Genomic DNA, 26,792 nt, shown 5'->3' on the forward strand with positions numbered 1-26,792 from the left:
CACACACTCCCACGCACACACAAACACACAGACACACACACACACACACACACACACACACACACACACACACACACACACACACACACACACACACACACACACACACACACACACACACACACACACACACACACACACACACACACACACACACACACACACACACACACACACACACACACACACACACACACACACACACACACACACACACACACAAATACAGAATTCAGGAGGCCAAAACATTTTTCAAGCACTGGTCAATTCTGATATTTTTGGCAGTTTTTCTTCCATATGTCTTCTTTCATACTAGTATAAATCATAGGTCCAAAAATATAGATTCAGATGTAAATTTTACTAAACATTTTTGAGTCTGTATATTTCCCCTTCCCCTTTACAACAATCTTTAACGACCATTATCTCAAAATAATTTTTTCTTCAAATCTGAAAATCTCAACTTCTAAAGCACTAACATACATCAATTAAACTTTTAACTAAACTTTCCAAGTTTACACACACACACACACACACACACACACACAAACACACACACACACACACACACACACACACACACACACACACACACACACACACACACACACAATCAAAAGGTGATCTGCTGAGCGATGACCCTTTGAACTGGAGGCAGACCAGGCTGAGGCTGAGCCACACAAGGGTTCTTGTATTTGACAGCTCCCTTGAACGCATTGGGGCCATATAAATCAATCTATAAATGTATTTTTACAAGGAAACTAATCATATGGGAAATCCGTCAAGAAGAGAAATACAGATTAAAGTCTGAGTTTTGAGGAAAGTCCCTGTGGAAAGCATGACCGAATGGCACGCTATCGCTTTTTTATTATCCTAATGGGAAAAATCTATTTTTTATATATATATTTATTTTTTCAATTGTACAAATGCTGTCCAACGAAATGAGCATTACATTTATGTTTATATCCTATTTCTACATTGTATGCAACTCCTGTGTGGGGAATACAGATACAAAAAATACACCCAACAATCAATATGTAATGAAATTAAAAACATTTAACTATCCAATCCAAGTGCAACTGCAAGAGAATATTACTGGATTTCCAGAGTCTCGGCGTCTTCTTTGACAAAGTAGAGCCACAGCGCCCTCTCCTGGCAAACCGTGTCACTGCAGATGCACCTGCTGCTGCTGCTGCAACCAAATGATGCATCAAACCATCTCCATCAAACCTGCCTCTATTTTCTTTTTTTCCTCCTCTTAACAAGCAGCTCTCCAAACACCAGATGGCTCTTTAATCATCCATATTCCAATGAAGGAACAGAGCTAAACGGATTTCCCATAAAGACTGAAAGAGCTGAGTGCTACTTTTTTTAAGCCACTCAAACAATTACCTGTGTGTGGAGCCCTGAGCAGCTCACAGCCCCCTACTGTGGGCTATTCAAGATTAACACTTTAGATCAAGGAGAAGCCTTTAAGAGTGAGTATGGCATCATTGGCCATCATGTTCCACCTTGAGAAAGTGCCACAAAAGGCTGCAGGTATATGAGGTAAGTAACACATAAGGATGGAGTAGAACAATATATGTAAGCTAAGAGGAGGTAGGTTTTAAATGAGTCAATTAAAATCAAAGTTGCTCTAATCATCACAAAGCTATGCTGTTGGAATTCGTTACCAGTACACTATTAGCGTTACTACTGTACACATACGAAGTCGACATACCATCAAACAACCACAATCATTGGGCCGAACTAAAAAAAGAACAAACTGTTCAAGATTTCGTTTGATTTACTGTGTGATGTTGTGTTTATTTTGTGAAGGCGGATATTCAGTGTCCCACTTTATAAAAATGTTTAAGGCTGTTATGTTTGTCCATCCTGTGCTAATGTAGAAACATGGAGGTGTGTAGTCCAGGCTGTGGTGCCATGGAGAGAATTGGGGGGGGCAGTGATAGTGAATACAGCTTAGCAGTATGAAAAACACAAGTGTGTCGTTTTCTCCAGAAGTGCGCAATTCATTAGGTAAATTTGTTAGGGCGTCTCCATGGGTTACACAGGTTTACTCAATAGAGACTGGAAGACTGACGCATGGCAGTGTGAGTTACAAGAGCAGTGACCGTGCTCCGTCAAGTAATTCACAAATGAGAGGCTGCCGAGTTGAGCCATGAGACGAACATAAGAGAGATTAGCAGTCTGAAGATGCTCCCATCGTTATCACTTTGCTACAAGATGGAAAATTAGATTAAAGGAATATCTCCAATGTATTGTGATTCAGAAATTAAATTTAAATTTCGGGGAGAAAGCTTGACATCCCAAAATGAGGGTAAATTAAAGTCTACAGGCCTTACATTCATACTTCGAATTTCAGACGATAGAGAATTAAACTTGGTGACCCAGGGAATGAATCATTTCATTCAGATATTTTTTGAAGCAGGCGGTGACGAGGTCTTTGGTTCACAGCTGCAGTTGTCTGCCACCACTGAGAAGTCATTTTCTGCTCGGCTTCAGCTGAGAAGACCATAAAAACGTTTAACAGCTCCCGCAGAACTCATTACAGTGCAACATTCAATTTGCAATTTGCATAACAAACAAAGATTGTTTCTCACAAGAACATGCTGTGTGTGTGTGTGTGTGTGTGTGTGTATAGGGTATTTTGTTGCTGGATTCATCTGCTACCTTTAGAAACGGCTGTCTCTTTATGTTTTCAAGCCTGCATCAATGACACAACGGATCTCAGTATGTTTTAACAAAAGTGCTGTAGGCCAACACTGCTGGACCTGGGTAACGCATTTCGTTCCATTATGTTTTCAACATGTTTGAATGACAAAGGAATTGAACTGAACTGAACTGAGCTTGCCAACCCTCCGGCCATTTTGGTGTGGACACGGGAAGGTGCATCAGACAACTGTTGTAACTATGTATGTGGAACAGGTTCAATCAGGTGCCCTACCTGGCTGACCTAAATCATATGATGTCTGCTGTAATCAGTGGTGTAAAACTTAAGACCTCTTTTTTGTGAAGGTCTCATCCTTGTCTTGGGAATCAATATTTTTTAACCGGTCTAGTCTCCTTCTCAGACAAACAGGACTTTATATTAAGACTGGTGAAGACCATACAGACATACAGCTCTGGAAAATCAAGATCAGTGTCTCTGCTTTTACTATTTATAGGTACAATGTGTTTGAGTAAAATGAACATTTTGAAAACCTATACCATATACTGTTCTTATCAAACAATAAGTATTTTGAACTAATCAGGGCAGTCCTCTGCCCGAGCGTTCTATAAAAACAATTGGCCATGTCCACACAGTCCTGTCAAAAAGCCTGGACAGTAAAACAGCTGTTATTTTAACTAAGTTTTATGATATTTCTGAACATTTATTTTCAATCGGATTTTTGCAAAAGCTTATTGAGACACAACTTTAATATCGTAGGCATATATATTGATTTTTTACTTTTTTAAACCAGGTTTCTAGAGGCTTTAAAGGCGAGTACTGTATATTAGCTCAAACAAAACAAATAATGAGAAACCAGGGCAAAAGATTCTACTGTGCCACTTCCATGCTGCCACCCTGGATTATTCCAGAGAGCAAACATCTGGCGGGCTGTGGCATCCTCTTAACGCCGAGCTCAGAGGTCGGCCCGGACACACACACACACACACACACACACACACACACACACACACACACACACACACACACACACACACACACACACACACACACACACACACACACACACACACAGAAAGCATCTGTCCACGTGAGCAACGGTGCGCTTATATATGTTCAGAGCGCCATCTGGGAGACTGTGCATTCTACCAGCACCACCTCTCTGTGACAGATCTTTCTGACATGGACATATACCACGCAGTGACTCACGCAGTTCAACCTTACCTCCTAAAAATACATACTGTCCTCTTCATTGGAAATCAACTGAACGTCGGGAACACACGCTGACATTTTTATAACATTGACATGAAACAGTTTTTGTCTTTGAACATTCCTCTCTTTCTTAATACGTTTTCTATTTTTGACTTCCTTGTCCCTTCGATGAACTTATCCCTTTGAAGACATCCCACACTGGCCCAGACACTTGGCCACGCAGCTTATCCTCCCTTAGCCCCAATAACTTAAAGACAATCCACAGGGAATCACCCTTCACAAAATTCCACTAACAGTAAAGCCCAAGAAAAAAAATGTTTTGTATGAAGTGATAGGCTCCCACATGAAGGCACTTCTTTATCTTTCAAATAAATCAACTGTATTATTGGTATATTGCTTTGTATTGTGCTCTTCTCAATGGTTGCGAGCGGATTTGAGTCACAATGTGATGACAGTTGCGTGGTTGTTTGTATTATGTTGCCAGCACAGTCAGTCCTATCTGATCAAACCAAAAACCCACACAGTCTTGGGTTATTGTATGTTAGACTCTTCCATCTTTGATATTTGTTTTGTCTTTCAAATGTAACATTATAAAGAAATACTTGCGCTCTGAAGTTACGTTTTGAGAGGGGGCTTTAACATGACCTTGGAACGCATCACACACATCTCCTTAAATCAATTCTCCATTACAGAAAAAGCTAAATATCAAAGCTATAAGATAAGGATGAAGTATTGAGATCCTATCAAGCAACTCATATTAGGCTATACTTCCTGTAACAGGCTTAAATTTTTTTAAGTGAAGTAGTAAGACGTTGAAAATGAAGACGAAAACATGAGTAAAGCTTACATAACATATATAGATAAATAGATACAATCTCAGTTTCCGTTGAATCCATTTGAGTATATTTTTACTTTGAGGTAAAAATGTCACTTTCTGCTGAATAGGAGGAGGAGCAGTTTCCTGGTAATCAACCTTCTGTGCTTGACCCCTGTTGTTGAGGGGTGGGCTGTTACTATGGATACATAAGTGAATCAAAGCCGCCCCACTGTTTCTCTTCTCACCTGATGGCCATCACAACAGTGATGACACAAACCCCAAGCGGGGGCGTTTCAGAAATCTGTCATGCGGAAGGGATTTCATGGTTACATTTCTCTGTCCTTTTGTCCTACTTAAAGTTGTACTACGTAATTATTTAACAGGAACTTTCAGTCTCTTTTCTGACTGCTCTGCCAATGTTCAATAAGTAGCCGAATAGTAATCAACAGTGAGTTTTTGTTTTTATTTTTATCGCCTATACATTTCCGATCTATAGCGGCATGATTCTGTCATGCACGTAGGGTGCAGACAGAATTAGACTAAAAAAATATGAAGAGAAGAAGTCTTGTCTACTCACAGGCACATTTGAAGTGGAATGGTAATTATGGACAAAAAAACTAGGCTACTTTTTATTATAAATCTGACATTATTATGGCTCATTCTATGGTGTGCGTTAGTAATTAAAATACATGACAAAAAAAGAACTGTAAAGGACTGTTTTATTAATGAGAATCCAACATCATGTGGTGCTATGCTCTGTAGTTGAAACGTCTATACTTAAATGATAAATTCAAACCTCAAGGGCTCACTAAAGAATATATTACACGTACAAACTGACCTACATCTGAGCCCCCGATGACCCGATCATAAATCAAACCTGGCTATAAGTGTTGGCAAGATGCAGTGTGCCTTTTGTTAGCATTTCCATATGAAACAGTCAGCACAGGCCAACACATTATGGAAATCTAAGAGGTCAGGGATAGATACAGGGACAAAGGCAGCGAATGACAAACTAACTCCAATGTTGTTGAATAGCCCGGGCCAGCTCAGTTCCCTTGGTAACTTGTTAGCGCGATAACAGAGTCAAGCATAAGTCCCGGTTGAGTTTTGTGAATTATTTAGAACAAGAAACCAATTTGAATTTGTTTTACATTGACTCACACAAAGGAGGCGACGGCTGCTGAATGGCCCCGGCCTAACTCCGTAGTTATGAATTAAACATGGCTGGTGTTTGACGCGTCATGAGCAGTAGAATAGGCTGAATTCCCAGGCCCATCCAAAACCAGGTCATCGATTCCCTATACAACAGCAGAGGGCAAAAGCTCCTTAACCACAGTTCTACAGTAAACAGGGTCCTAAGGTGGTGAAGACGGCTAAAACTATGCTGCAAGTTATACAAAGGGAAAGATAAATATGAACTAAATACATATTGTAGATCTCCTGACTCTGCCAAAGATCAGCTAGAGTTCCTCAAACTATTTTGTCACCACCAGTGGTCTAAAAAGGTTTGTCCCACAGATGTTTTTTGTATAACTAGTTTTTCAACTTTAAAATAACTCGTTCAGCATAAGGTAGGATGTAACATTTTAAAATAATATGACATTCACAATATGTGTATCGTGATGGATTTTCATTATTGGGATAATGGTGAATATCCACATTCCTCACATGACTGACTTGAAAAAATCTGGCTAGCTCAATAAGATACAGTCTTATATTGATTTTTACTGTTTTTACTGAATTGCCTCAAGGGGGCTCTGCATCTTTCTAGTCAATCCTGAAATCCTCAAGTTGTCGCCATGGCTGAATGTTCGACTTGTCTATTGAATTAGTCAATTTACACGAGGCACACTGAAATCTGTCTTTTATATACAGTATCCCCTCTCGAGTGACCACTTCGGAGGGGGTCAGAGCGCAGGGTCAGCCATAGTACAGCGCCCAAGGAGCAGTTTGGGGTTTACTGTCTTGCTGAAGGACACAATGGTAGAGATGGTGAGCACCGTAGAAGAAACACCAGCGACCACTAGTTTTATAAATAACACTCTTCTGTCCGGAGCCGGGGATCGAACCAGCGACCTCAAGGTTACTGGTCGTTATATGTTCATACGTTCATATGTTTAAAGATGTGATAAATTCCAGGTTTGGTGAAGTGTGCTAAAGTGTCCCTCACCTGTCTGAGGATGAAGCTGGTGGAGGTGGTGCTGCCGTCAGACCTCTTCAGCCGGCTGCGTCTGGAGTAGGTCCCTCTGTTACCCTGGTAACCACAACAAAACACACACACATAAAAACACAGGAACACATCCTTCATTTATTATGAATGTTACAAACTATTGCTGCACCTTTCCTATGTCTGTGTATCCTGTTTTCTTCCTCTCCTCCACACTAACTCAAGGGCACCTTGGTCGACCCCAATTAAGACCAGCAGCATCTCAACCTCTGCAGCTTGACAGGTCTTTGGCTGGTTCCAGCTGCCTCTCTCTGTCCTCAACCCAACTTCTCAACTCAACTTTATTTATAAAGCCCTTTAAAACAACCACAGCTGAAACAAAGTGCTGTACATAATGCAGGCAAAACAATTTAAAAACAAAACAACAATTTAAACAAAACAACAATTTAAACATGATCCTCAACATGATCCTCTGTGATCATGACCTGATTATATGAAGTCGCTCTTTTACTGCTTTATTATGTTGCATGCCACACCAAAATCCATCACATATTATTTATTTTAGTCATTTCGCTTAAGCTATACCACGGATTCATTTTGCGTGACCCACTTTCAGGACAAAGACAATTTGTTTTATTGCCAGAGAAGCCGACAAGGCAACACTTGACCTAAGAGGAGAGAGGGTAGGAGGAGGAGGGAATATGATAAATGACTTCTCAGCATTTTCCTGACACTATGTATGTGCAGCGTCCTGTCCATTGGGACAAGGGGATGCAAAAACAGAATGCTGCTTTCCGAGGGCTCCATTTATCTATCACATTCATGGAAGTATACAGCTTACAATTCTTTTCTTTATCAATTCATCTGCTGATTCTTTTTTCTATAAAAATTGTGTGGAAAAAATGCCCAAGATGACACGCTTCAATCGATGGCTTTTTCCCGAACCAACAGTCCAAAACTCATATTAAGTCCGCAAAACGGTCTCAATTCAAGTTGCACATACACACCTTTTCACAGGGTCGATTTTAATCAGGAAAAGTAAGCAGCATATACTCACATTTGAGAAACAGCACTGTTGCTTAAAACTGTCTAATTAATAACTAATGAAAACATAACTATGTATAAACGCAGTAGACCTAGTTGCCGATAGATTTCCCATCAAACAATTAATTCATTAAATAAACAAAACAAATTGTTTCAGGTCTACAATCGTTACTAATTGATCTGTTCTTTCAATGCTGTTCCTGCGTTCTCTTAGACTTTCTGAACCCTCTAGAGACAATCAGTATGTACAATCTGTCAATTTGTGCAGTATTTGTTATTCAATACACCTTATTATAACATACCTCTACCTGAGAGTGCACTGTATATTTAATGTACAATTGATTTCATTTTGATATATGCATGCAGCCATCCCCGGTCCAATCTTCCTACATTATATCACATTTTCGGATATGCACCACTAATGAAAAATGTATAATACTGATAGCACTATCACTTTACACTTTTCACTTCTGTATATTCAATACACATTACCTTTGAGAGTATGGTCCAAGTCATTCAGTCTCTGCTTTCATGTTTTTATTTTTCTTCCATTGTATTGCATATTAGTTTTTGGTTCTTTGTATTTTTATTTTTTATTTAAATTAACGACCTCCATTGTGTCATGATTTATGACCTCTATCTACTTATCACCTTTTAGGGTTGGGTGCAGAGCTGAAACATATAGTCCATTCATCAATAAGTTGATCACAAGAAAATTAATCCGCAACTACATCTACAATCTAGTAATTATGTCAGCCCCCCCTTTTTTAGCTAAATGTTTATGCCACATATTTGGTAGTTCCAGAATCACACATATAGGTGGATTTTCTGTTTTACCTTTGACAAATCAAACAATAAATAAATAAAACACTTTGATCAAACCAAGCAAGACATTATAAGACGTGACCTTGGTTTTTGAGAAACTGTGACGTGTTTCTCGACATTTCATTGACTCGACACATAAGATTGATTGAGAAAATAATAATTGTCAGATGAATCAATAATGAAAATAATAACCATTAGGTCCAGCCTTATATGATGATATAGTCTGTGAGATTGATGACGTAAACTATAGTTGTAGACAATCAAATATTTGGCCATACAGTTTTAAAAGGCTATTCTCACTTTCATATTTATTGTTACATTGGGCCATTATGGGGAACATTACAAATAATTATACAGGTCATATTTTGAAGATGACATACCTTTTTTTTATTATCTATTAACAGCTTTCACTAGATTTATCCATCGCTGTAAAATGCAAAAGTCTTACAATGGGGATTAGTCTGCAGGCATTTGAGGACACTGACGCAGCAGAAGTACACATTAAAAGCCCTCTTCTGCACCAACTACCCTATGTGTGCAGTGGATTCTGCTACGGTCCACAAAAGTCTATTTCTTCTGTGGAAAAGCGATTTGCTCCATGGATCATGAGTGCGGTCCCATCAGAAAATGCTTAATAATTAAGAACCCAATCTAATTTCTTTTGGAATGAATCAAATTCTCACCATGTGCCTCTGTAATAGATAAATGACACCCCAGGGAGTCATTAGTAACGATGAAAAATGAAGTTTGCAATTAGTTTAGTGTAACCTTTCTGTGGGGATCACAGCGCTCATTGAAATAAGAAACAATTTTCAATGTTGCTGTTATAGCCTATTAGGATTCTCTTAAAACATTATTATCTTTCCTTATCAATACTTTTATATGTATTCATGTATAATATGCACATCTTTAAAATGAGTTGAGTATGTCTGTGGAGAATAGGGCTAATTTAATAAAAATGAAAAAATATATATTGAAAAGAAATTCGATATAGCTCTTATATTATGGATATATTGTTGTCCTCTAACAGGCTTTTTTCTCTCATCAATATGCTCTTATTCATATTAGTTTGGGACACATGTGGATCTTTTCTTATGATCCATTAAAATATAAGAACAGAAGAAAATAAAAATAGCCATTTGCCATTTTCTTCCTACCTGAAACACTGGCTTCTGCAGCCCATCTCCGACCCCGTGTCGGGTGTAGATGTGCCGGGACATCTCGGCAAGTTCGTCGGTCCAGGGCGGAGGCTGCCGCTCCGAGCCGCTCCACTGGAACTGCGTCGGGTCCGCTGGGGGACAGTGGACCGCCGGCTCCAGTTTGGCTTCGGTTCTTATTCTCGTTATACAGGAGAAAAAAATAAAGTAGCTCTACTCTGCTGCAGTAAAGGTTCTGAATGGATGGATGGAGTAGCCCCGTATATCGGTGCGACCACTGATAACTGACCCTCCCCCTTCACTCCCATCACATCATAGGGGGGCTTTAGTGGTGGTGCGTTCGAGGACAACGCAGAAATGTCAGCATTGCAGCAGAGATGGACGTCTAGGGATTTTCATTTCATTCAGGGATTTTATTCTAATAAATAAAATTAAGCTCAAACTTAATGTTATCTTTTTTTTCAATCTAACCCTGCAACATAATATGCATTCTGAAATACAGAGGATCTACATAATGTCTCAAAATAAACATTTCTTGATTGTTCAAGGATAAAATATGGATACAACCAAACATGTAGGCCTGCTTAAAAAACAGATTAAAATCTTCACAAAAGAATGTATTATCTCAAACAACAAATGGATGTAAAAAGAAAACTTCAAAGCATCTTCATAGTTACAGAATAAAATGGGATAAAACCCATCAAAGGTTTTCTGTAAATTTATGCCAATAACTAGATTTTATTTTAGTAAAAGTACTTCCTCACTGGTACAAACAAGTACACTGAAAAGATCAATTAAATGGAACAGGTCTGAAACTAGTTACTTAATGGGCGACATTCTTAGTTATCTATTTATGATTAAAATGATTAAAAGCTTCATATATAAACATTTCCGATCTTGAAAGTTTGTTTCTACGAGCAGCATTTGAAGGCAGCGTTTAGTCTTTAATTGAACCAGCATGACCTGGCATTTGGCTGGAGTTCAGGGAAATTCATTCAATTCATGGAATAAAAAACCACAACACAATAACCCCCATAACAATGAACACCCCCTACACAATCATGTAGACTAGATACAATTTTAAATCTAAAAAAACTAATCCCAAAAACACATATGTAGTGCAGCATAAATAGAAAAAAAAATACTCTAGTACTTTTCCAAAATGTTCCATGATAATGGTGGGTAATTTTACATAATTTCTATGTTAAATAGAAAATATTTTAATATACAGTATATATATAGAATAATGTATTTGATTTATATAGCGCTTTTCAAGGCACTCAAAGCGCTTTACAGGGTTCCAGGTTCCATTAATTCACACAGAGTCATACTGGTGGTGGTAAACTACGATAGTAGCCACAGCTGCCCTGGGGCAGACTGACGGAAGCGTGGCTGCCATTCAGCGCCTACGGCCCCTCCGACCACCACTTCAAACATACAGCAGTCATACACATTCACACCAGGCAAGTTGGGAGAAGTGTCTTGCCCAAGGACACAACAACCATGACACAGGTGGCAGAGCGGGGATCGAACCGCCAACCCTTGGATCATTGGCCAACCCGCTCTACCAACTGAGCCACGGTCGTAATGTGCATTTGTATCCCTGCATAATAAGAATCTATTGATTTAGTGGTGTATTCGATACTTAAACACAAAAGTTTAATCTCAGCAAATGAACTAGGACATTACAAGAGATGATAAAATCTCCTGTCATCTTCACCAGACAAAGAGCGCTATTTTCAGACTATCCCAAATGCACCTCTGTGAAAGCCTCCAGGCCTGTGTGCGTAGACTGTGGTGTCTGGCCTTCAACATATAATGAAAAAGAACAGTTGTGTTTTTTTTTTTACTGTCACCTGAACTTTGCCACCAGAGTATCACTGACATTTAAAGGATAATTTTTCTTTCATGTCTCCCGGGCACAATCACATTATAGGCTCGTTCATCTCATGTATGCTGGTGATGTCTGTAGTTAATAGGAAAAAGGCTTATTAAATAGACTCTTGCTATTTTTATACGTTCCTCCTCCTAACTGTACGAATGTAATTACTTAGTCATCCAAAGGGGAAATATAGAGACCAGCCTCGACACAGGTCAATTTCTTTTTTATTTCAAAAGAAAATTATACGTTTGCTCTGTTACAAAAGCAGTTTTAAAATCCTGGATAAACGGGAACTTCTTCCTGGAATATTTTAAATATACAGAATTATACATAATATCCAAAAGGATTCTGCGACTGAAGTGTTTTGCCAAAAGTTGTGTCCGTGTCTTTCTCAGATTTTTTTTAAATTTTCTAAAGAGAAACAAGGCATCGAGTGGTAAATAAATGTTTACAAAGCTAAGGTGCATTGTCACTGTCACTTGACAAAAGCAGGTATTTTACATCTAATATACAATGCCTTTAATATGAGGCGTGTAAAAGGAAATATAGACAGCTCTGGCTAAAATTACAACTATAGGAGCTGCTGTAGATTCTATGAAAGCTGCTCCCTAATCAACAAAAACCTTCCTAACAATAGGTTTAAATCATGATGTCTCACTTCGTTATCCACATATTACCAGCAACTTAACATCTCCAAACTTCTTAGAAAATGTTGTTCCATTTACATTATGCTGGGAAAATGAATGTAAAAGCAGAAGCAAAAGTTAGAACAATAATTACACATTCTCCAAAGCATGTAAATTACACATGTATAATGTCTCAATATATATATTATAAATCAAACGTACAGGCAATGTCATTGACAATTTTTTTTTAGATTTAAAGTATTGTGCATTTGTATAAAACAAGGACTCCTAACAGGTTCTGCTCAATGGAAGAGATCCCACACATGAAGATGAGAGGCAGGATGTTACTGATGGAATAACCATGAACCAATGCAGCATTGTATCCCATTAATAAATGCACTAAAGAGATCCAAGCATTTCTCACTTCACCCCAAAAATCTGCCCTCAAACGCACACGTATTTTAAGCATACACACATGTATGTTAAAAAACCAACAACAAACAAATATGTTCAGAGACATACACACACACAAAGAACTGTCTATCTTAAATATCTCAAATGCAACGACAGAATGCATTACAAGGCAGTGTGTTCAGGGGGAAAGTAATGTTGGAACCATTTACACCGGTACAGCTGTTAACATACATATCTGAAAGTTGAAAATAGAGTTTGTGTACTTCCAAAAGTTCTGTTCAAAACACAGGTCAGCTACAGCGACGGATGCTGGTAAGGAAAAAAAATAAAATAAAAAAAAATAAAAAATATTTGAGCTCCTGCTTTTTCAAAAATAACTGCACACCGTGTTCTGAAGCGAAGCACCTTACGCACTGCCGCGCCCCACCAACAGCAGTAAGTGCTGGCTCGGCACAAACACACGCTCTCACATGGTTTTCAGAGTGTTGCAATCTGATGAACTCACCTACACCTTAAAAAAACAGGATGCTCATTAAAAATTAAAAAGAGAACGAAAAACACACAACATCCAGGGTCTAGGCCATGTTGCCATTAATGCAGATACATTTGACTTGAGCAGTTTGGAACTTTTCTCACTTTCCTTGTCTAAAGTACCATGTCAGACCGGTGCTTTCAAATGCATTTACATCTGCCAAACAACTATTCCAAAAGTTGTGTTTTCGCCGTCTTTGCTGGATCTATCAGCAGTGTTTTTCAGTCATTCGTCTCACAAGCATCTGGCCAGAACAGAACAACCTCCGCTTTGATCAATAAAGCTGTCTACAGCAGCCGTGCAAAAGGCTTGAGTAAAGGGGCTCATATTTCACTTGCAGAACTGCTATTTCAGTTCATTTTACCCCCGATGTGTAGATGTGAGTAGATTGATCTTGTTTTTAGGCTCTAGGGGCTGCCAAAGCACTTCTATAGCACAACAGTACTATGGCAGGAGGGATCCAGTATATAGACATCGACAAGTTAGTGTGAATAACAGCCTATAACAGAGAGGAAATATAAGCAGTTTTCATATTTATCTACATTAGTGCGGACATGGCTTGACCAAGGACATATTGTGTGATTTCTTTGTCGGGGGTCGATTCAGAAATAATAGATTTTTATTGAACTATGAGTTGTAAAAAAATAAATAAAAAGCCAATTTCTTCAGAATTACGGTAGGCAATGACTGCCCATTACACGGCCCTGTATTGGTGGGCAAACCCAGCACTTCGTCTGTGGTGGTGACCAGTGGCGGTAGTGAAGACAACTGTTCACGTTCACGGTCAGCCCGGAAAAAGAAGTGACGCCATTTTAAGCCTCACATACAGTCGCTGAGGACGTGCACACGGGGGGGAAAGTCCTTACTCAGATGCACAACAGTCCTGCGTTTACATACACACCTCAGTCATTTCGACTTCTGTAAGGTGTTGTCAATTCAGCTTACCAGGCACAACATAAATGGCTAAAGGAATGTTCCCAAAGCAATTCACACACAGACACACATACACAAACAAACAAAGGTAAGCTAAATGAACAGACAGCTAGAAACTGAAATAACTGGAGTGTGTATTGAGCGTAGGTCTGCTGTCAGTCATAATCTTACAACAGCGGCTGCTGATAATATGCGGCCTGTTGATGCTGAGGTGGAGCCTGGTGAGAGGGAGCAGCCATCTGGTAGTTGGCAGGAGGCATGTTGGAGGTGTGATAGGCCGACATGTCCATGCCAGGTTGGGGCTGGTAGGGTGCTCCGGCCGGGTTCATGTACTGAGCGTTCATACCGCCGCTGTGAAGATAAATACAGATGTGACACAGCTGTACATACATCACATATTAAGGTAGAGACAAAACTGTAAAAAATTATAAGTCTCTTTTATGCATGTAGTGTTTGAATTTGAAGTAGTTCCTCTTAAGATCTTGAGTGTAGAAACATATATTTTAGTTCATCGTCCTACAAGAGAAACGTAATTTGGAATCGTTTGTATGTCTGGCAAATATTGTAGCAATTGAGCTGATTTTGACTTTTAACTTTACGGGGGCTCACCTCATGTATTGAGGCTGAGCAGCCTGGTTGTTGGCTGAGACGTTGTGGGGCATGGATTGCAGCGGTCCTGGGGCGTCACTGGGCAGAGTGTAGGGCTGAGCAGGAGCAACCTGAGGCATGGACTGAGGCAGGTAGGGAGCACCGGCTGGGAGGTAGCCCTGAGGAGAAACAGAGGGGGAGGGGAAGGTCAGAGAGCATTAATACAATCACAATGTAACATGTAACAATGATATGAAATGAGTTCACTGTACTATTTCACTTGTCTATTTACCGCTAAATAGTGACTATTCAAACTAATTGTTACTTCAGTTAATTATGACTATGTTGAGCCTTTTATGGGTGGGTAATAAGCTCTAATTGGTTGGGCTACTTTTTGACAGTTCAATCTGTGCTTGTAGTAGCATTTAACTTTTGGACAAAGCCAGACTAGCGTTCTCCCCCTGGTCTTAATAATAAGCTAAGGGTGCTGTTTTATGCTCATTTAGAGTACAGACGTAACAGTGGTATATCTTTATAATAAAAATTACAAACCTAATCAAACAATTCCTAATAAGTAAGGTGTGTTGCTTGCTTTACTTTTTCACACCTTATTCATATCATGAGAAATAGCACCAGAAGCAAAAACATAGAGTAGCTGTTATAGAAGAGTATATGAAATATGAAGATCGGGATCGGATTCTGTCTGATTTCAAGTCCTTATGTTAACAAAATCCTTTTCTCTCGCAGGTGCAACAACCACTTGGTGGAGAGTTTTACGCTGCTCTGCACAAAACAAGATGAAGACACAGCACAACAAATATATAAATAAATGAAGTGAGCCGCAGACTGTCCAGTGAAGTGGAAATCTTTCTAAATCTCAGGGGAGAGACAGTGACATCAATCATTACAGAGAAAACAGCCACTGCTGAGAAAAATCCAGACTGCTTGGGACTCTCCAGGGAGCGAAAAAGAAAAGGGCTGACTCAATGTCAAGCTATATCAGCGACGAGAACAAGAAGCAACTCAAACGAACTGCTCCACTGGCCAAATATAAACACACCGGTTTAAGATGTGAGGAAGAAAATAGGACACTTAAATAGCAAGGTATAACCATGTGACTGCTCTTAAAAATGTTCCTCTTCAAATAGTCCTCTGCTGTCTCGCCACATTAAACACACACACACACACACACACACACACACCTAGAGGTCAATAGAATCAATCCTCCTCTCCCATTGGGTGGGCACATTGGTAGAGTTTGAAAAACACCTTCAAAATCTCCAGCCTTGTGAAGCGTAAATCAACCGCTGACTGAATCCATTTATTAAATTATGCATGACTTCTCGGGTGCTGCTCTTTATTGACTCAGTACGCATCACAAGACAGATGGCTACAGCACACCAACAACAATCTTCCAAGCAAAGAGCGAAACTCATCTCGTATGCCGACCTTAATAACTCACCGTGATGTGTTTAAGTGGTCTGTCATTTAGACTGAAGACGTACTGTATGACTAGCTGCTTATGTGGTTTGGTTAACTTAAAAAAAAAAACATGTTCTTCCCATCCACCGATCACATTACCCATAGAACCAAAATTCAACTGAAGAAGCAAACTCTTAGTAGATCTTAAATGATTCCAACTGAAATACTTGTTTGTTTGTTTTATCTGAAAATGAACACTGTGAAGGCAGTTCTCTTTGTGTGAGGCACACACATTTTCTTTACACTTTGTATTTAAAAAAAAAATATATATATATATATAACACTTAGTATATTTTAGATTTCACTTATATTGTATTATGTGTTTTTTTTTCTGTAATTTTGGTAGAACCTTGCAAAAAAACTTCCTTTGATGTGAATACACTCGTTTCTTATCTTACTAATACACCACCCACTAGAAAACCAGTCTAAAATGTAGGTTTCAATCTGTGTTACTTTGTACTTTGCCTTATTTGATTTGATTGTGTGCCGACTTATTACGATGGTTTAATTGGTTGACTGATTTAGACTTTAGGCTTGTATTGTTAATGTCCCATGATGCAAAGCAACATCTAGAAATGTGTCGACACAAAACACAAGCATACATCCTTGTCAGGGTTTCTTCTTCTGTGGTGCCCCATATGTGCCTGTGTCTCACCTGCATGGCTACAGCGGAGCCCGATGGTGCGTACTGCGTCTGCATCTTGGAGTAAGCCGAGTAGAACGGAGCCTCGTTCATCAGCTTGTTGTAAAGCTCCAGGGCCTCCAGAACTTTCACATTCAACTCTGACAACTCCGAGTGTTTACTGCAACACACACACACACACACACACACACACACACACACACACACACACACACACACACACACACACACACACACACACACACACACACACACACACACACACACACACACACACACACACACACACACACACACACACACACACACACACACACACACACACACACACACACACACACACACAGATTTATTCGACAAGGAAAAAGCATGGCCTTTCAAACATCTTGACAGCCCAATCATAGCTACGTTTACTACAAAACTCATAGTCAATGTTAGACAATCTCAGACACTAGGCTGAATCAGAACAGTACCTGTCAAGCTCCTCCAGCTTCTCATCAATCATGGGGTTCATCTGTTCACACGCACCTGTTCAGATATCAACAGAATCTGAGTTAGACAACAATCACTGTGGCAGCACAGACCGCTTGCATTCGTCACAGACAGAGCGACTTAGATGAACACAGGCATTAAGGTTTATACCCTCCAGCTGGAGCAGTTCTTGGGAGTCTGGGGCCGAATCTGCAGGATCTGCATTCTGAAGCAGCGCCAGTGTTCTGTCCATAGTCGCCTGAAGGAAAGGAGAGAGCATGTTTGGAATGGTATTTTGATCAAGAGGCGAATTGGGTTTGTGAATGTATTTGTGTGTTTGCACTGAGGGAACTCAATGTAATGTTAATACCTCGTCAATGAAGACGGGCTCTGGTTCTATTTTGCTGTCCATGATCGTCTCTTCGGGTGTGGCCGTCTTTTCAACATAAGCCACTGGGGAGGGGAATGTCAAGTTAAATAAGCAGTTTAAATGAAATAGCAGAAGACCATGGGAGGCTGGTGTGTGCTTTCTAAAAAAGGTACAAAACTTGAACAATGATTTTACTTTGTGTTTTAATCAAATAGAAAAACAATAACCTGGCTCTGGGTCAGCATTCAGGTTGGTTGTGACAAAGTTGGAGGGGAACAGCCCCACCCCTCTGTGGTTCTCTCCTTTCCACCAGTTTGGATCGCTAGAAAACAAAATCATGAAAAAGCAATACACATTAATATTAATAGTAGTTATGCTACCTGGGTCGTATGGAGTCTTTTTAGGATTTCAAGTCTTCAGTGTGGTCCATACTTTACTGGGAGAATAGACTTTACCTCACTGTTTAGACTAATATAAATCCACATTATTAAGTTGAGAGGTTTTAAATAAAATTATGTTGATCTTTCAAAGCAAACAGAAGCATTTAATAATTCTTTAATATATCCTATATTAGAATGTCTGAGAGATTATTAGATATATTATTAGGATTTCATATATCTGGGTGAATCTTTGACCCAAGTCAACAAACCATGGGTCCAGCTTAATAAAAAGGTAGGATTTCATGTACGTTGATATGACGCTTGTGTGCATTTCTCCATCTGAAAATATCTCTGCTTTGTTAAAAAAAAAAAAGATTAGGAAAGTCTGCAGCACCATTGGAGGTAACTGATGTGTGAAGAATAAAACAAGGGCTGATTCAAGATTGGACAACTACTTAAGACATTGGGGTGCTCGTGGTGAAGTGGTTAGAGAGTTCCCCAAGGAGAGGCTCAGTCCTCAGAAGCAGCAGACCAGGGGTTTGAATCTGGCTTGTGGTCGTTCTCTGCATGTCATTCCCCTCTATGCCCCAATTCCTCTCTGTCTATCCCAATCCGTCAAATAAAGCAAAAAATGCCCCCCAAAAAAATTCTAAAACATTACCTATCATCCAATACCAGGATAAGTTCTCCAGTTTTGAAGGTCAGCTCATTGTCTTCAGCAGCTTCAAAGTCGTAGAGGGCGCGCACCTTGCGGGCCTCCGTCCCCCCGTTACCGTTGGTGTAGGTCGGGGGGTCGACGGTCACAGTCAGGGGCCGCGTCTCCGCCTGCTGCTTCTGCTCCTGCAGGGACAGCTCGATGGCTGGGAGAGAGGGCAGGGGGGGGGGACAGAAAATTAATTGTGATACACACTGACGGTAATAACAAGCCTTAAATATGCAGTATTGTAGTGGGTGAATGTGTATTTGTAGGAGAAAGTGTTGCTTAAACCAACAAATGAAGTGAACTGATGACGTGTGCTGAATGATGGCGTCTCACTTTACCTTTTGCCAGGTCATCATCCGTTGCTTTGCTCACAGCAGGTGTGCTGACCTTTGTGCTCGACCCCTGTGGCCCATATAGAAAAAATAAGGTCAGAAAATGTGTATGTGAATGTGTGTGTGTGTGTGTGTGTGTGTGTGTGTGCATATAGGAAAGAGTGAGTAGCACAGAAGACTAAAAGTGAAAAAATGATTTGAAGCAACTATCATGCCACCTGCAGTTCATGTGGGGTACTACAGTATGTGTTGGTCAGATGTGGCTCTAGGCTTGTGACAGAAACCATTCACAAAGAAATAACAATGCGGGGTAAAACAGGTCAACTGTGCATTGCTGCTAGCGCTAAACAACAGCTCTTCACACCCACATGTTCACAGTGGGTGTGAACAAATGCTTAATGCTGTAATTTGTGATACAGACAGAATGAGAGAGGCTGCTCCACACTCAGGAGCAGATTAACTGGGCGTACAGTAGTTGCAAGCTGTCATTTACTGACTGTTCTCTCACTTATGGATCGTCCGTTTTTAATTGATTTATTTTATTTTTTATTGCTCATTTGTTTTATTTTGTGTTAGTATTATTAAAACATGTTCCATAAATTGACTGACTGTCCTAAAGTGGTAACATGACACTTTTGACAAGGTTTTAAATGACAAGGTTTTAAATTACCCTTTCCTATTCTTAAGCATGAAGAATACAGTGCAAAAAAAAAGGTAAAAATATCATCAGATAATGCTCAGCATTTTAGTATGAAAACAACATAAAGTCATAAACGCATCCCAAAAGCAAGCAGCTTGTGCCTGACTTTAATAAACATAAATAGCAAGAAAACTAAATGCGATGTGTACCAACAATAGAGGAACACAATGGGCACCGGGGAACTCATTTGGCTTGAGGAAAGAATGCCTGCGTGATGTCTAAGACTGACATTAACACTCAGCTGAAAAGATAAATACAAGGAAGCATCGCCACAGCTTGACTCACACTACCTGCTGCTGTCTGCTCATCAGCTGATAGACAGTAAATGTCATCCCTGCTGCCTTAGGGGCCACCTGCTCTCCACTGAAGAAGGTTTCCCCTAATCCTTCCCCATAACACAATAAACAGCAGCACTACCACCAGACATTTGGAGCACAGCCGTTGGCAACAAGTGAGCAAATTATATCCAGAGATTTCAGATTATTTCTTAAAAAGCCATAAAGATTTTTTTGGAAACAATGTTGTTTTGGACTGGATTAACTGCTACACATGTACCCCAAAAAAGTAAAGACAAGTCTTGGTCGCCGTGTCAACCATGACCCGCTCCGGACATGGACATATTAGGTTTTGGCCAGTGTGGGACGGTGACTACACGACTACCCTGAATGGCTTCCTTGTGGTTTGCACCTTGATCACAAATGCCACACATCCATGATGCACCGCTTTCATTGCTGATTCTTCACACTCCATTGTTCATTGGAGTTAACCCTTGTGTTAATAAATAACTCATTTTAATATAACCTCTGCGTGGACACATGTCAATCTATATGTGTACTGACGATTTTAACAATCTTCTCCACGCATCAGAACCTAGTGCCGCTGTTGTCTAATTAGATAACCACCATTCATTTGTTAGTGATTTGCCTTTTAACAAGTGAACATTTGAACATATAAAAAAATAACAATAATTGTGAAAAATATATAATCAAACTCAGTAGACACAATATGTAACTTATTAATCCTCTTTTCTGACTTAAATACATAGAAGCTCATTCAATAACTAAAGAAATAAAGCCCTTAATAAACAACACACACAAGAAAAGGTCAGCTGCTTTACGACAACAGCTTCAACCCTTGACACATATAAAGCCGTTACATAAGACATCTCCCAGACATCAAACAAATAATGGAAAACTAACTAGAAGGCAGCTCTGTCCACAGAGGTCATAGCGACAATCCTGATATGGGCGACACACACACACACACAGACAGGCAGACAGACACACACACAATTATGTGAAATATGTGGACAGGAAATTCCATTGTAACCACTTGCCATACACACGCAGACAATGTGAACCGTTAACACTGTCAGCACACTGGGCAAAGAGCATCCACATACACACTTATGTTGTTATTATGGTTCCACAGCCTTAAACTGTGATTGGAGGAAGAAACCCAGCATATCAAAGGAGAGTGAAAGAGAAATGTTAACATGCACATCTGTTGAATGAGACCCAGTGTAAGTGAACATTTTCCTTGCCAACAGCCACGTTCCTTTTTGTAAAGTAACAGCTGGCCGGTATCATTGTGAATGTGTCATAAAGATTATGTTTTATTATTTCCAAGAGGAAGTGCACTAAGTAATAACGGCTTACAGTAAATACTAATTTGACTCACCAAATTGGTATAAACTCAGATTGATATAGCGCTTTCCTGAGCACTCAGTCACTATGGCCAATTTAAAAAAAAATTGTATAACTTTATTAAGTCTTGGGGTAAGAAAAGACTAATAACACTTTTGTTTTGTGGATAAGCGCAGGACTATGAAACATGCATTTTTCTTTCTTGCCGAAAATTGAAGTTTCAACTTGTTTGCCCTTTGATTGGTTGAATAATATTTACTGTACAACGTTAAAAATATATGTTATATAACAATGGTAATATCATTGTCTTGTAAGTTGAGTCTGTCTGTTATAAGCTACATGACTGAATGAGGCATTGAACATTAAAGAAAAGTGAAAACAACCCATCGGATACAAAACTGATGAAAGCTAGATGGCTTTTGATTTACACCTTTGCTTTGTAGACATTCTCAAGGTCAGACGTTGACACTGTGTATGATGTCATTGTAAACATACCTGTGTGTGATGTCATTGTAAACATACCTGTGAGGACGCAGAGGGGAAGGTGATGCCCTCTTCCTTCAGAGACTTGATGGTGGCACCGATCAGGCTGAGCTGTGGATCCTTCTGGAAGGTGTCCACCCACTCCACCATCAGAGCCTTCAGCTTCTCACACACCTTCGGGTGGGCCTACAGAGGACATGCACACAAACAGCTTGCGTTTTTATGCCAGAAGAAGACTTCATAACAAGGCTCAAACACATACAAAGTTACGATATGGTTAAAAAAAAAAGAGAAGGAAATAAACAAATAAACAAACTATTTTACATACCCTGCCCAGCACACTCCGGACTTCACTGGCAAACTCCCTAGAGCAGATTTCCAAGTGGAATATTTTGCCGCAGTTGGACACACAAGCACCCAGCAACTGGAAGAGGAGAAACAATTAGAATAAACTTCTGGTGTTATTGCTAAATGGGACAGAGGCATTTTCAATGTATTTTCACCAAGGAAGAGGATTCTTTTCTTCTTCTCTTCAAAGCACTTAATTATTAAAAGGGCATAGAAATAGGGGGCCCGGGTGAAGCTATTGTAGTTATAAATGTTTTTTATGACAAATATCTGAGTGAGTGTGGGGCGCTGAGGTCTATATATAGAGCAGGGCATGTGACAGTACTTGCTCACGATGACTCAGACAGAGAAACAGCTTTTAAATTCCTCATCCGGAGTTAAACCCTGCCAGCATGAAATCTTCCACTTTTCCTGTTTGGCTTTAACAAAGGGAGGATTAGATTCTGTAAAACTCAACCGCAGCTGAATTACACTGGTGAAAAACACTTATTTCTCACGCCTCCATGGGACATTTAGACTCTCCTAACATGTATTCAACTTCTTGAAAATTTGTTTCTGTTGTTTCAAGGAAAATTATGTATAATTTAAATTTTAAATAGTTAGACTGAAAAAAAGTGCAGGGCAACATCATTTGTGAAGACACACATATGAAGAAAAGTGTTTGCCCTGATGGTGACCTTTTGAGGTTTAAGATATCTTGATTGATTCATTTGTAACTTTTGCTTTGTAAAGAAAGTTTTTTTTTGTTATTTCTGAATTATTAATATCAATCTCACAGTCTATAAAGCATATCTAGTCAAGAACTTAAAGATATTTTTTGGGCATTTTTATGCTTTATTGATAGTGCAGAGAGACAGAGGTGAAATGGGGCAGAGAGGGGAGTGACATGCAGAGAACGACCGCGGGTGGGAATCGAACCAGGGTCTGCTGCTGGGCCCGGCCCGGGAGGGGGACGCCTTACCAACTGAGCTAAAGGCGCCCCCCTAGTCAAGAACTTAAAGATATGTATTGCATTTTTTAGGTCCAGGGATTTTAGCTTTCAGATAAAATGTTTTTTTTATCTTGGTTTCTAGTTACTTTTTTTAAACTGGTGGATTTTCATGAATGTGGGAATGTTATTTGTCTTTTTTAATATAAAATTGCCAGATGATATTATGCATAAAAAATGTATGGACTATATTAATGATGATGGCTGTAACCTGGATATAACAATGCTTTACTGTTGGCTGGAGAATAGTAAATGTCATGTGCAGTGGATTACTTGACGAGGTGAAAGCCTATGGTAACACACTCACATTGATGGCCTGCATGGCAACATGAGGCACTTTGTGGTTGACTCTCTTCATAATGGATCTCAGCCCGTCCTTTGGTCTGGAACAGAAGAGAATAGAATACAATTCATTTTAGTACACCGATTATTAAGGAACAACCTCCTTACATCTTCCTGCTCCTGTCCTGCTGATGATGATGTAATGTACTGTAGTTTAAGATTAAATGTCACATACAAACGTACTGTACCTAATTAATAAGCTATTTAAACCATAGTGCTATTTGATTGTTAATGAACTAGTAAAGTTACAGGTTTCAAGCTTACCCATTGGCGGTCATTCCAATCTTATCACAGATGTCCATAATGAGCCCCCAGTCTTCTGTTGTGTTGTTTTCATTGGTAGATTTTTCTGGAAATATGTCAAACAGGGACACAGTCAGTTCATATTATGGTCCAGTGAGAATATATCTTCACTGGCATCACAGCTGTTTGTCTGCAGACATTATGAGTGCATATAGGCTGACATGCCAGTCGCAGTGCAAGCCAGAGTAATAGTCATGAATGGTAAGCGTTAAGCCACTACCTTTTAGAACTGGTTAATGTTGTACCAAAGCTTGTCAATCGTCCATTGAAACAAATCTTGGAAGAGAGAGGCTGATAATAAGGCATATAAAATGATGTCCGTCTGTTTTATTGCGTGAGCTTATGGGTATTGAAAAAAAGATGGTGAGCCACTACAGTGTTGACACATTTTTTGCATGTGATCAGTTTAGTAGATGACACTTTTAGTGTATAGTGTGAGTGCATCCTTAAACAATAGCCACACTCATTACAAAAAGGCATGAGAAAAAAGTTATGCTGCTAAAAAGCACATCTGCTCTGTAGTTTTTAGTCTTGTAATATTGTGTATAAAAGTTTATACTAATAGTGGAGGCTAGATTTTTGTCAGGTGCATCCATTGAGATGAGCAGGAAATCATTCAAATACACATACACTAGTATCATGTAACAGTGGACTATTGTATTGTCGGACAAGAACGTTGGTGTTGCAGGGACAGGTGTTGACATATGAAGTTTGCATGAAATTTTACATAATGGGCAAAATGACTGCCGAACGTTTGACTTCAGCATACTTCCAATAATGTTTACATCCGTTTATATTACATCTTTTCTTGTATTTATATGATGACATCTATATTTAAAACACCTGTTTATAACATTATTTTATATCTGTCCTAGTTACATTTGTTCATATATTTCAATATAGCCTACACTATATTTTGAATAATACATGTTCATACCTCCCCACACCGATCATAATCCTGTACAGTTTTTTTTATTCTGCATTCTATATTATAAATATATAGTCTCTATATTATTAATTATGTTTTTTTAACACATCCGATCATTTTATTCATTGGTTTGTTTAACAGATATTCCTACAGTTGAAAAACTGTTGTTGTTTTTTTCAAGCATTAAAGAGGAAAAAACTCCTGGCGCAGTTTGTTGTAATTCATTTATAAAGGGGTTCAATTAAATCTTTAATTTTTGACGAGGTGTTCATGTTAGAATGCAAATTTAGACATTAAATAATAACAAACTCAGACGATCTTGTGATTGACGTGTATGTGAATCGGACTCAAAGTTAATGGCCTGACAGTTTCTGACCCATAAAATAATTGGAAGTAGTTGACAACCAGTCCGCCACATACTGAGAAAGTCGATGATACTTGTAGATGTCGTTGTCTCCCCCAAAAACTATCCTTTTCTGCAGACAACAACAACGCTACAGCGAAATAAAGAAAACTCATGCTAAGCTAACGTTAGCTTAGCTCTGATACACTTTCAAAAAACACAAAAAAAACAGCACTTCACTTACCGACATCTTGGTCGAATGGATTTTGGGAAAACAAAGGCATGCTAGCGACTCTTAAAAAGGGAGCCTGGCTATTTTAACGATAGAAAAGTATGCGTTTTTGGTCCAGACTAAACCTAAACAAATATCTCTTCCTTGTCCATTAAACCAGTTGCTCTTCCGGAAACTTAGCTGGCTTGAACAATGCCTGGGTAGAATTTCTAAACTGGCAAAGTGTACTGTGTTTGTATTGAAATCATACGTTTGTTGCATTAAATTGTCATTTTTAAATTATTGAAAATACTGCTTCCCTATAAAATTCATTAAAACAAATTAAATACTTGTGATTTGAGTTTAAGAACTCTGTTTCCAATTCAAGAATAATGTGAAACACTGACATCTGGTGGAGAAAAGAGAAACTTCAGCGTGTAAAGACTCGTGTTTTGTGGTTTTGTCCATACTATCTGTGGTTTTGTCCCACCACATAGCATTTGACCATACATTTAAAATGCTGTCTATAAAAAGTGATCATAATTAAAATACATTAGATATACAAATAGATAGATAGATCGACAGACAGACAAGCAGGAATAAGACCTCCTGTATTACACACTGCATCTCATGCTAACCATGACAAAAAGCAACAGATAGAATTATAGGAAATAAATAAAAAACTATTTCTGTACGTCTTACTATAAATATTTTTAATTTCTATACTCATTGTGGGGTTCCATCTGACTGTTATTTATAATGTGTTGCTTTGAATTTGTGGTCACTTGTGACTGGGGAATACTATATTGTTTTCATGTTTTGAAATGTGTAGGTTATATAATTTGATACCTCTAGAAATATGGCATATCAACATGCAGTGTGTACAGTGCAGTGCAGTGCAGTGCATAGCTTCAAACTATTTTCCCACAAGCCCTAGAAAGGTAGGCTACTAATACTATTCTTATTTTCATTTTCATTTATAAATGTGCACAAAGTAAAAAGAAGAACAAAAAACCTTATTCATAAACAGGGCCCCTCATGAAAGGGCCACGAGATCAGATTAAAATGTAGAAGAAGCCACCTTCAGACCCTTTTCATTTCCGTTGTCAGTATTGGGCTCCTGGGGGTCTGTGGAGCCAAGTGGCAGGTGCTTTTTGCTTATAAGAAAGCCCTTGTTTTTTTTCCATGCATGTAGTACTGCAGTCTTGACAATAGGGGGCGCGCTTATCAAAGAGCGTCTCATATAATCCGAGG

At 39.1% G+C, this 26,792-nt stretch overlaps 2 protein-coding genes across 4 annotated transcripts in view; both read right to left on the reverse strand.

The window, feature by feature from the left end:
* Positions 1-9,953, reverse strand: part of cacnb4a (calcium channel, voltage-dependent, beta 4a subunit) — a gene marked incomplete at both ends in the record, with an annotated part of 29,335 nt that extends 19,382 nt beyond the window's left edge. For 2 of the 3 annotated variants that reach the window (XM_080038628.1, XM_080038626.1), the window contains 2 exons: positions 6,868-6,951; positions 9,891-9,953. In XM_080038628.1, coding sequence (XP_079894754.1) covers positions 6,868-6,951; positions 9,891-9,953 — 147 coding nt within the window. The remainder of the gene's footprint in view (positions 1-6,867; positions 6,952-9,890) is intronic. The other variant, XM_080038627.1, reaches the window with a different exon arrangement.
* A 2,036-nt stretch (positions 9,954-11,989) lies between these two features.
* stam2 (signal transducing adaptor molecule (SH3 domain and ITAM motif) 2) lies at positions 11,990-25,710 on the reverse strand. The gene is made up of 14 exons (XM_080037630.1): positions 25,572-25,710; positions 24,018-24,102; positions 23,719-23,794; positions 22,404-22,499; positions 22,115-22,261; positions 19,253-19,316; positions 18,873-19,071; positions 18,059-18,153; positions 17,832-17,914; positions 17,633-17,720; positions 17,464-17,518; positions 17,003-17,150; positions 14,887-15,044; positions 11,990-14,628 (listed from the first exon to the last, which is right to left on the reverse strand). Exons 1-14 carry the CDS (start codon positions 25,609-25,611, stop codon positions 14,445-14,447), a joined length of 1,518 nt encoding a protein of 505 aa, XP_079893756.1. The 5' UTR covers positions 25,612-25,710; the 3' UTR covers positions 11,990-14,444.
* Between the last annotated feature and the right edge of the window lie 1,082 nt (positions 25,711-26,792).

This window comes from Ammodytes marinus, assembly GCF_949987685.1.
Source record: "Ammodytes marinus genome assembly, chromosome: 12".
Taxonomy (NCBI): Eukaryota; Metazoa; Chordata; class Actinopteri; order Uranoscopiformes; family Ammodytidae; genus Ammodytes; species Ammodytes marinus.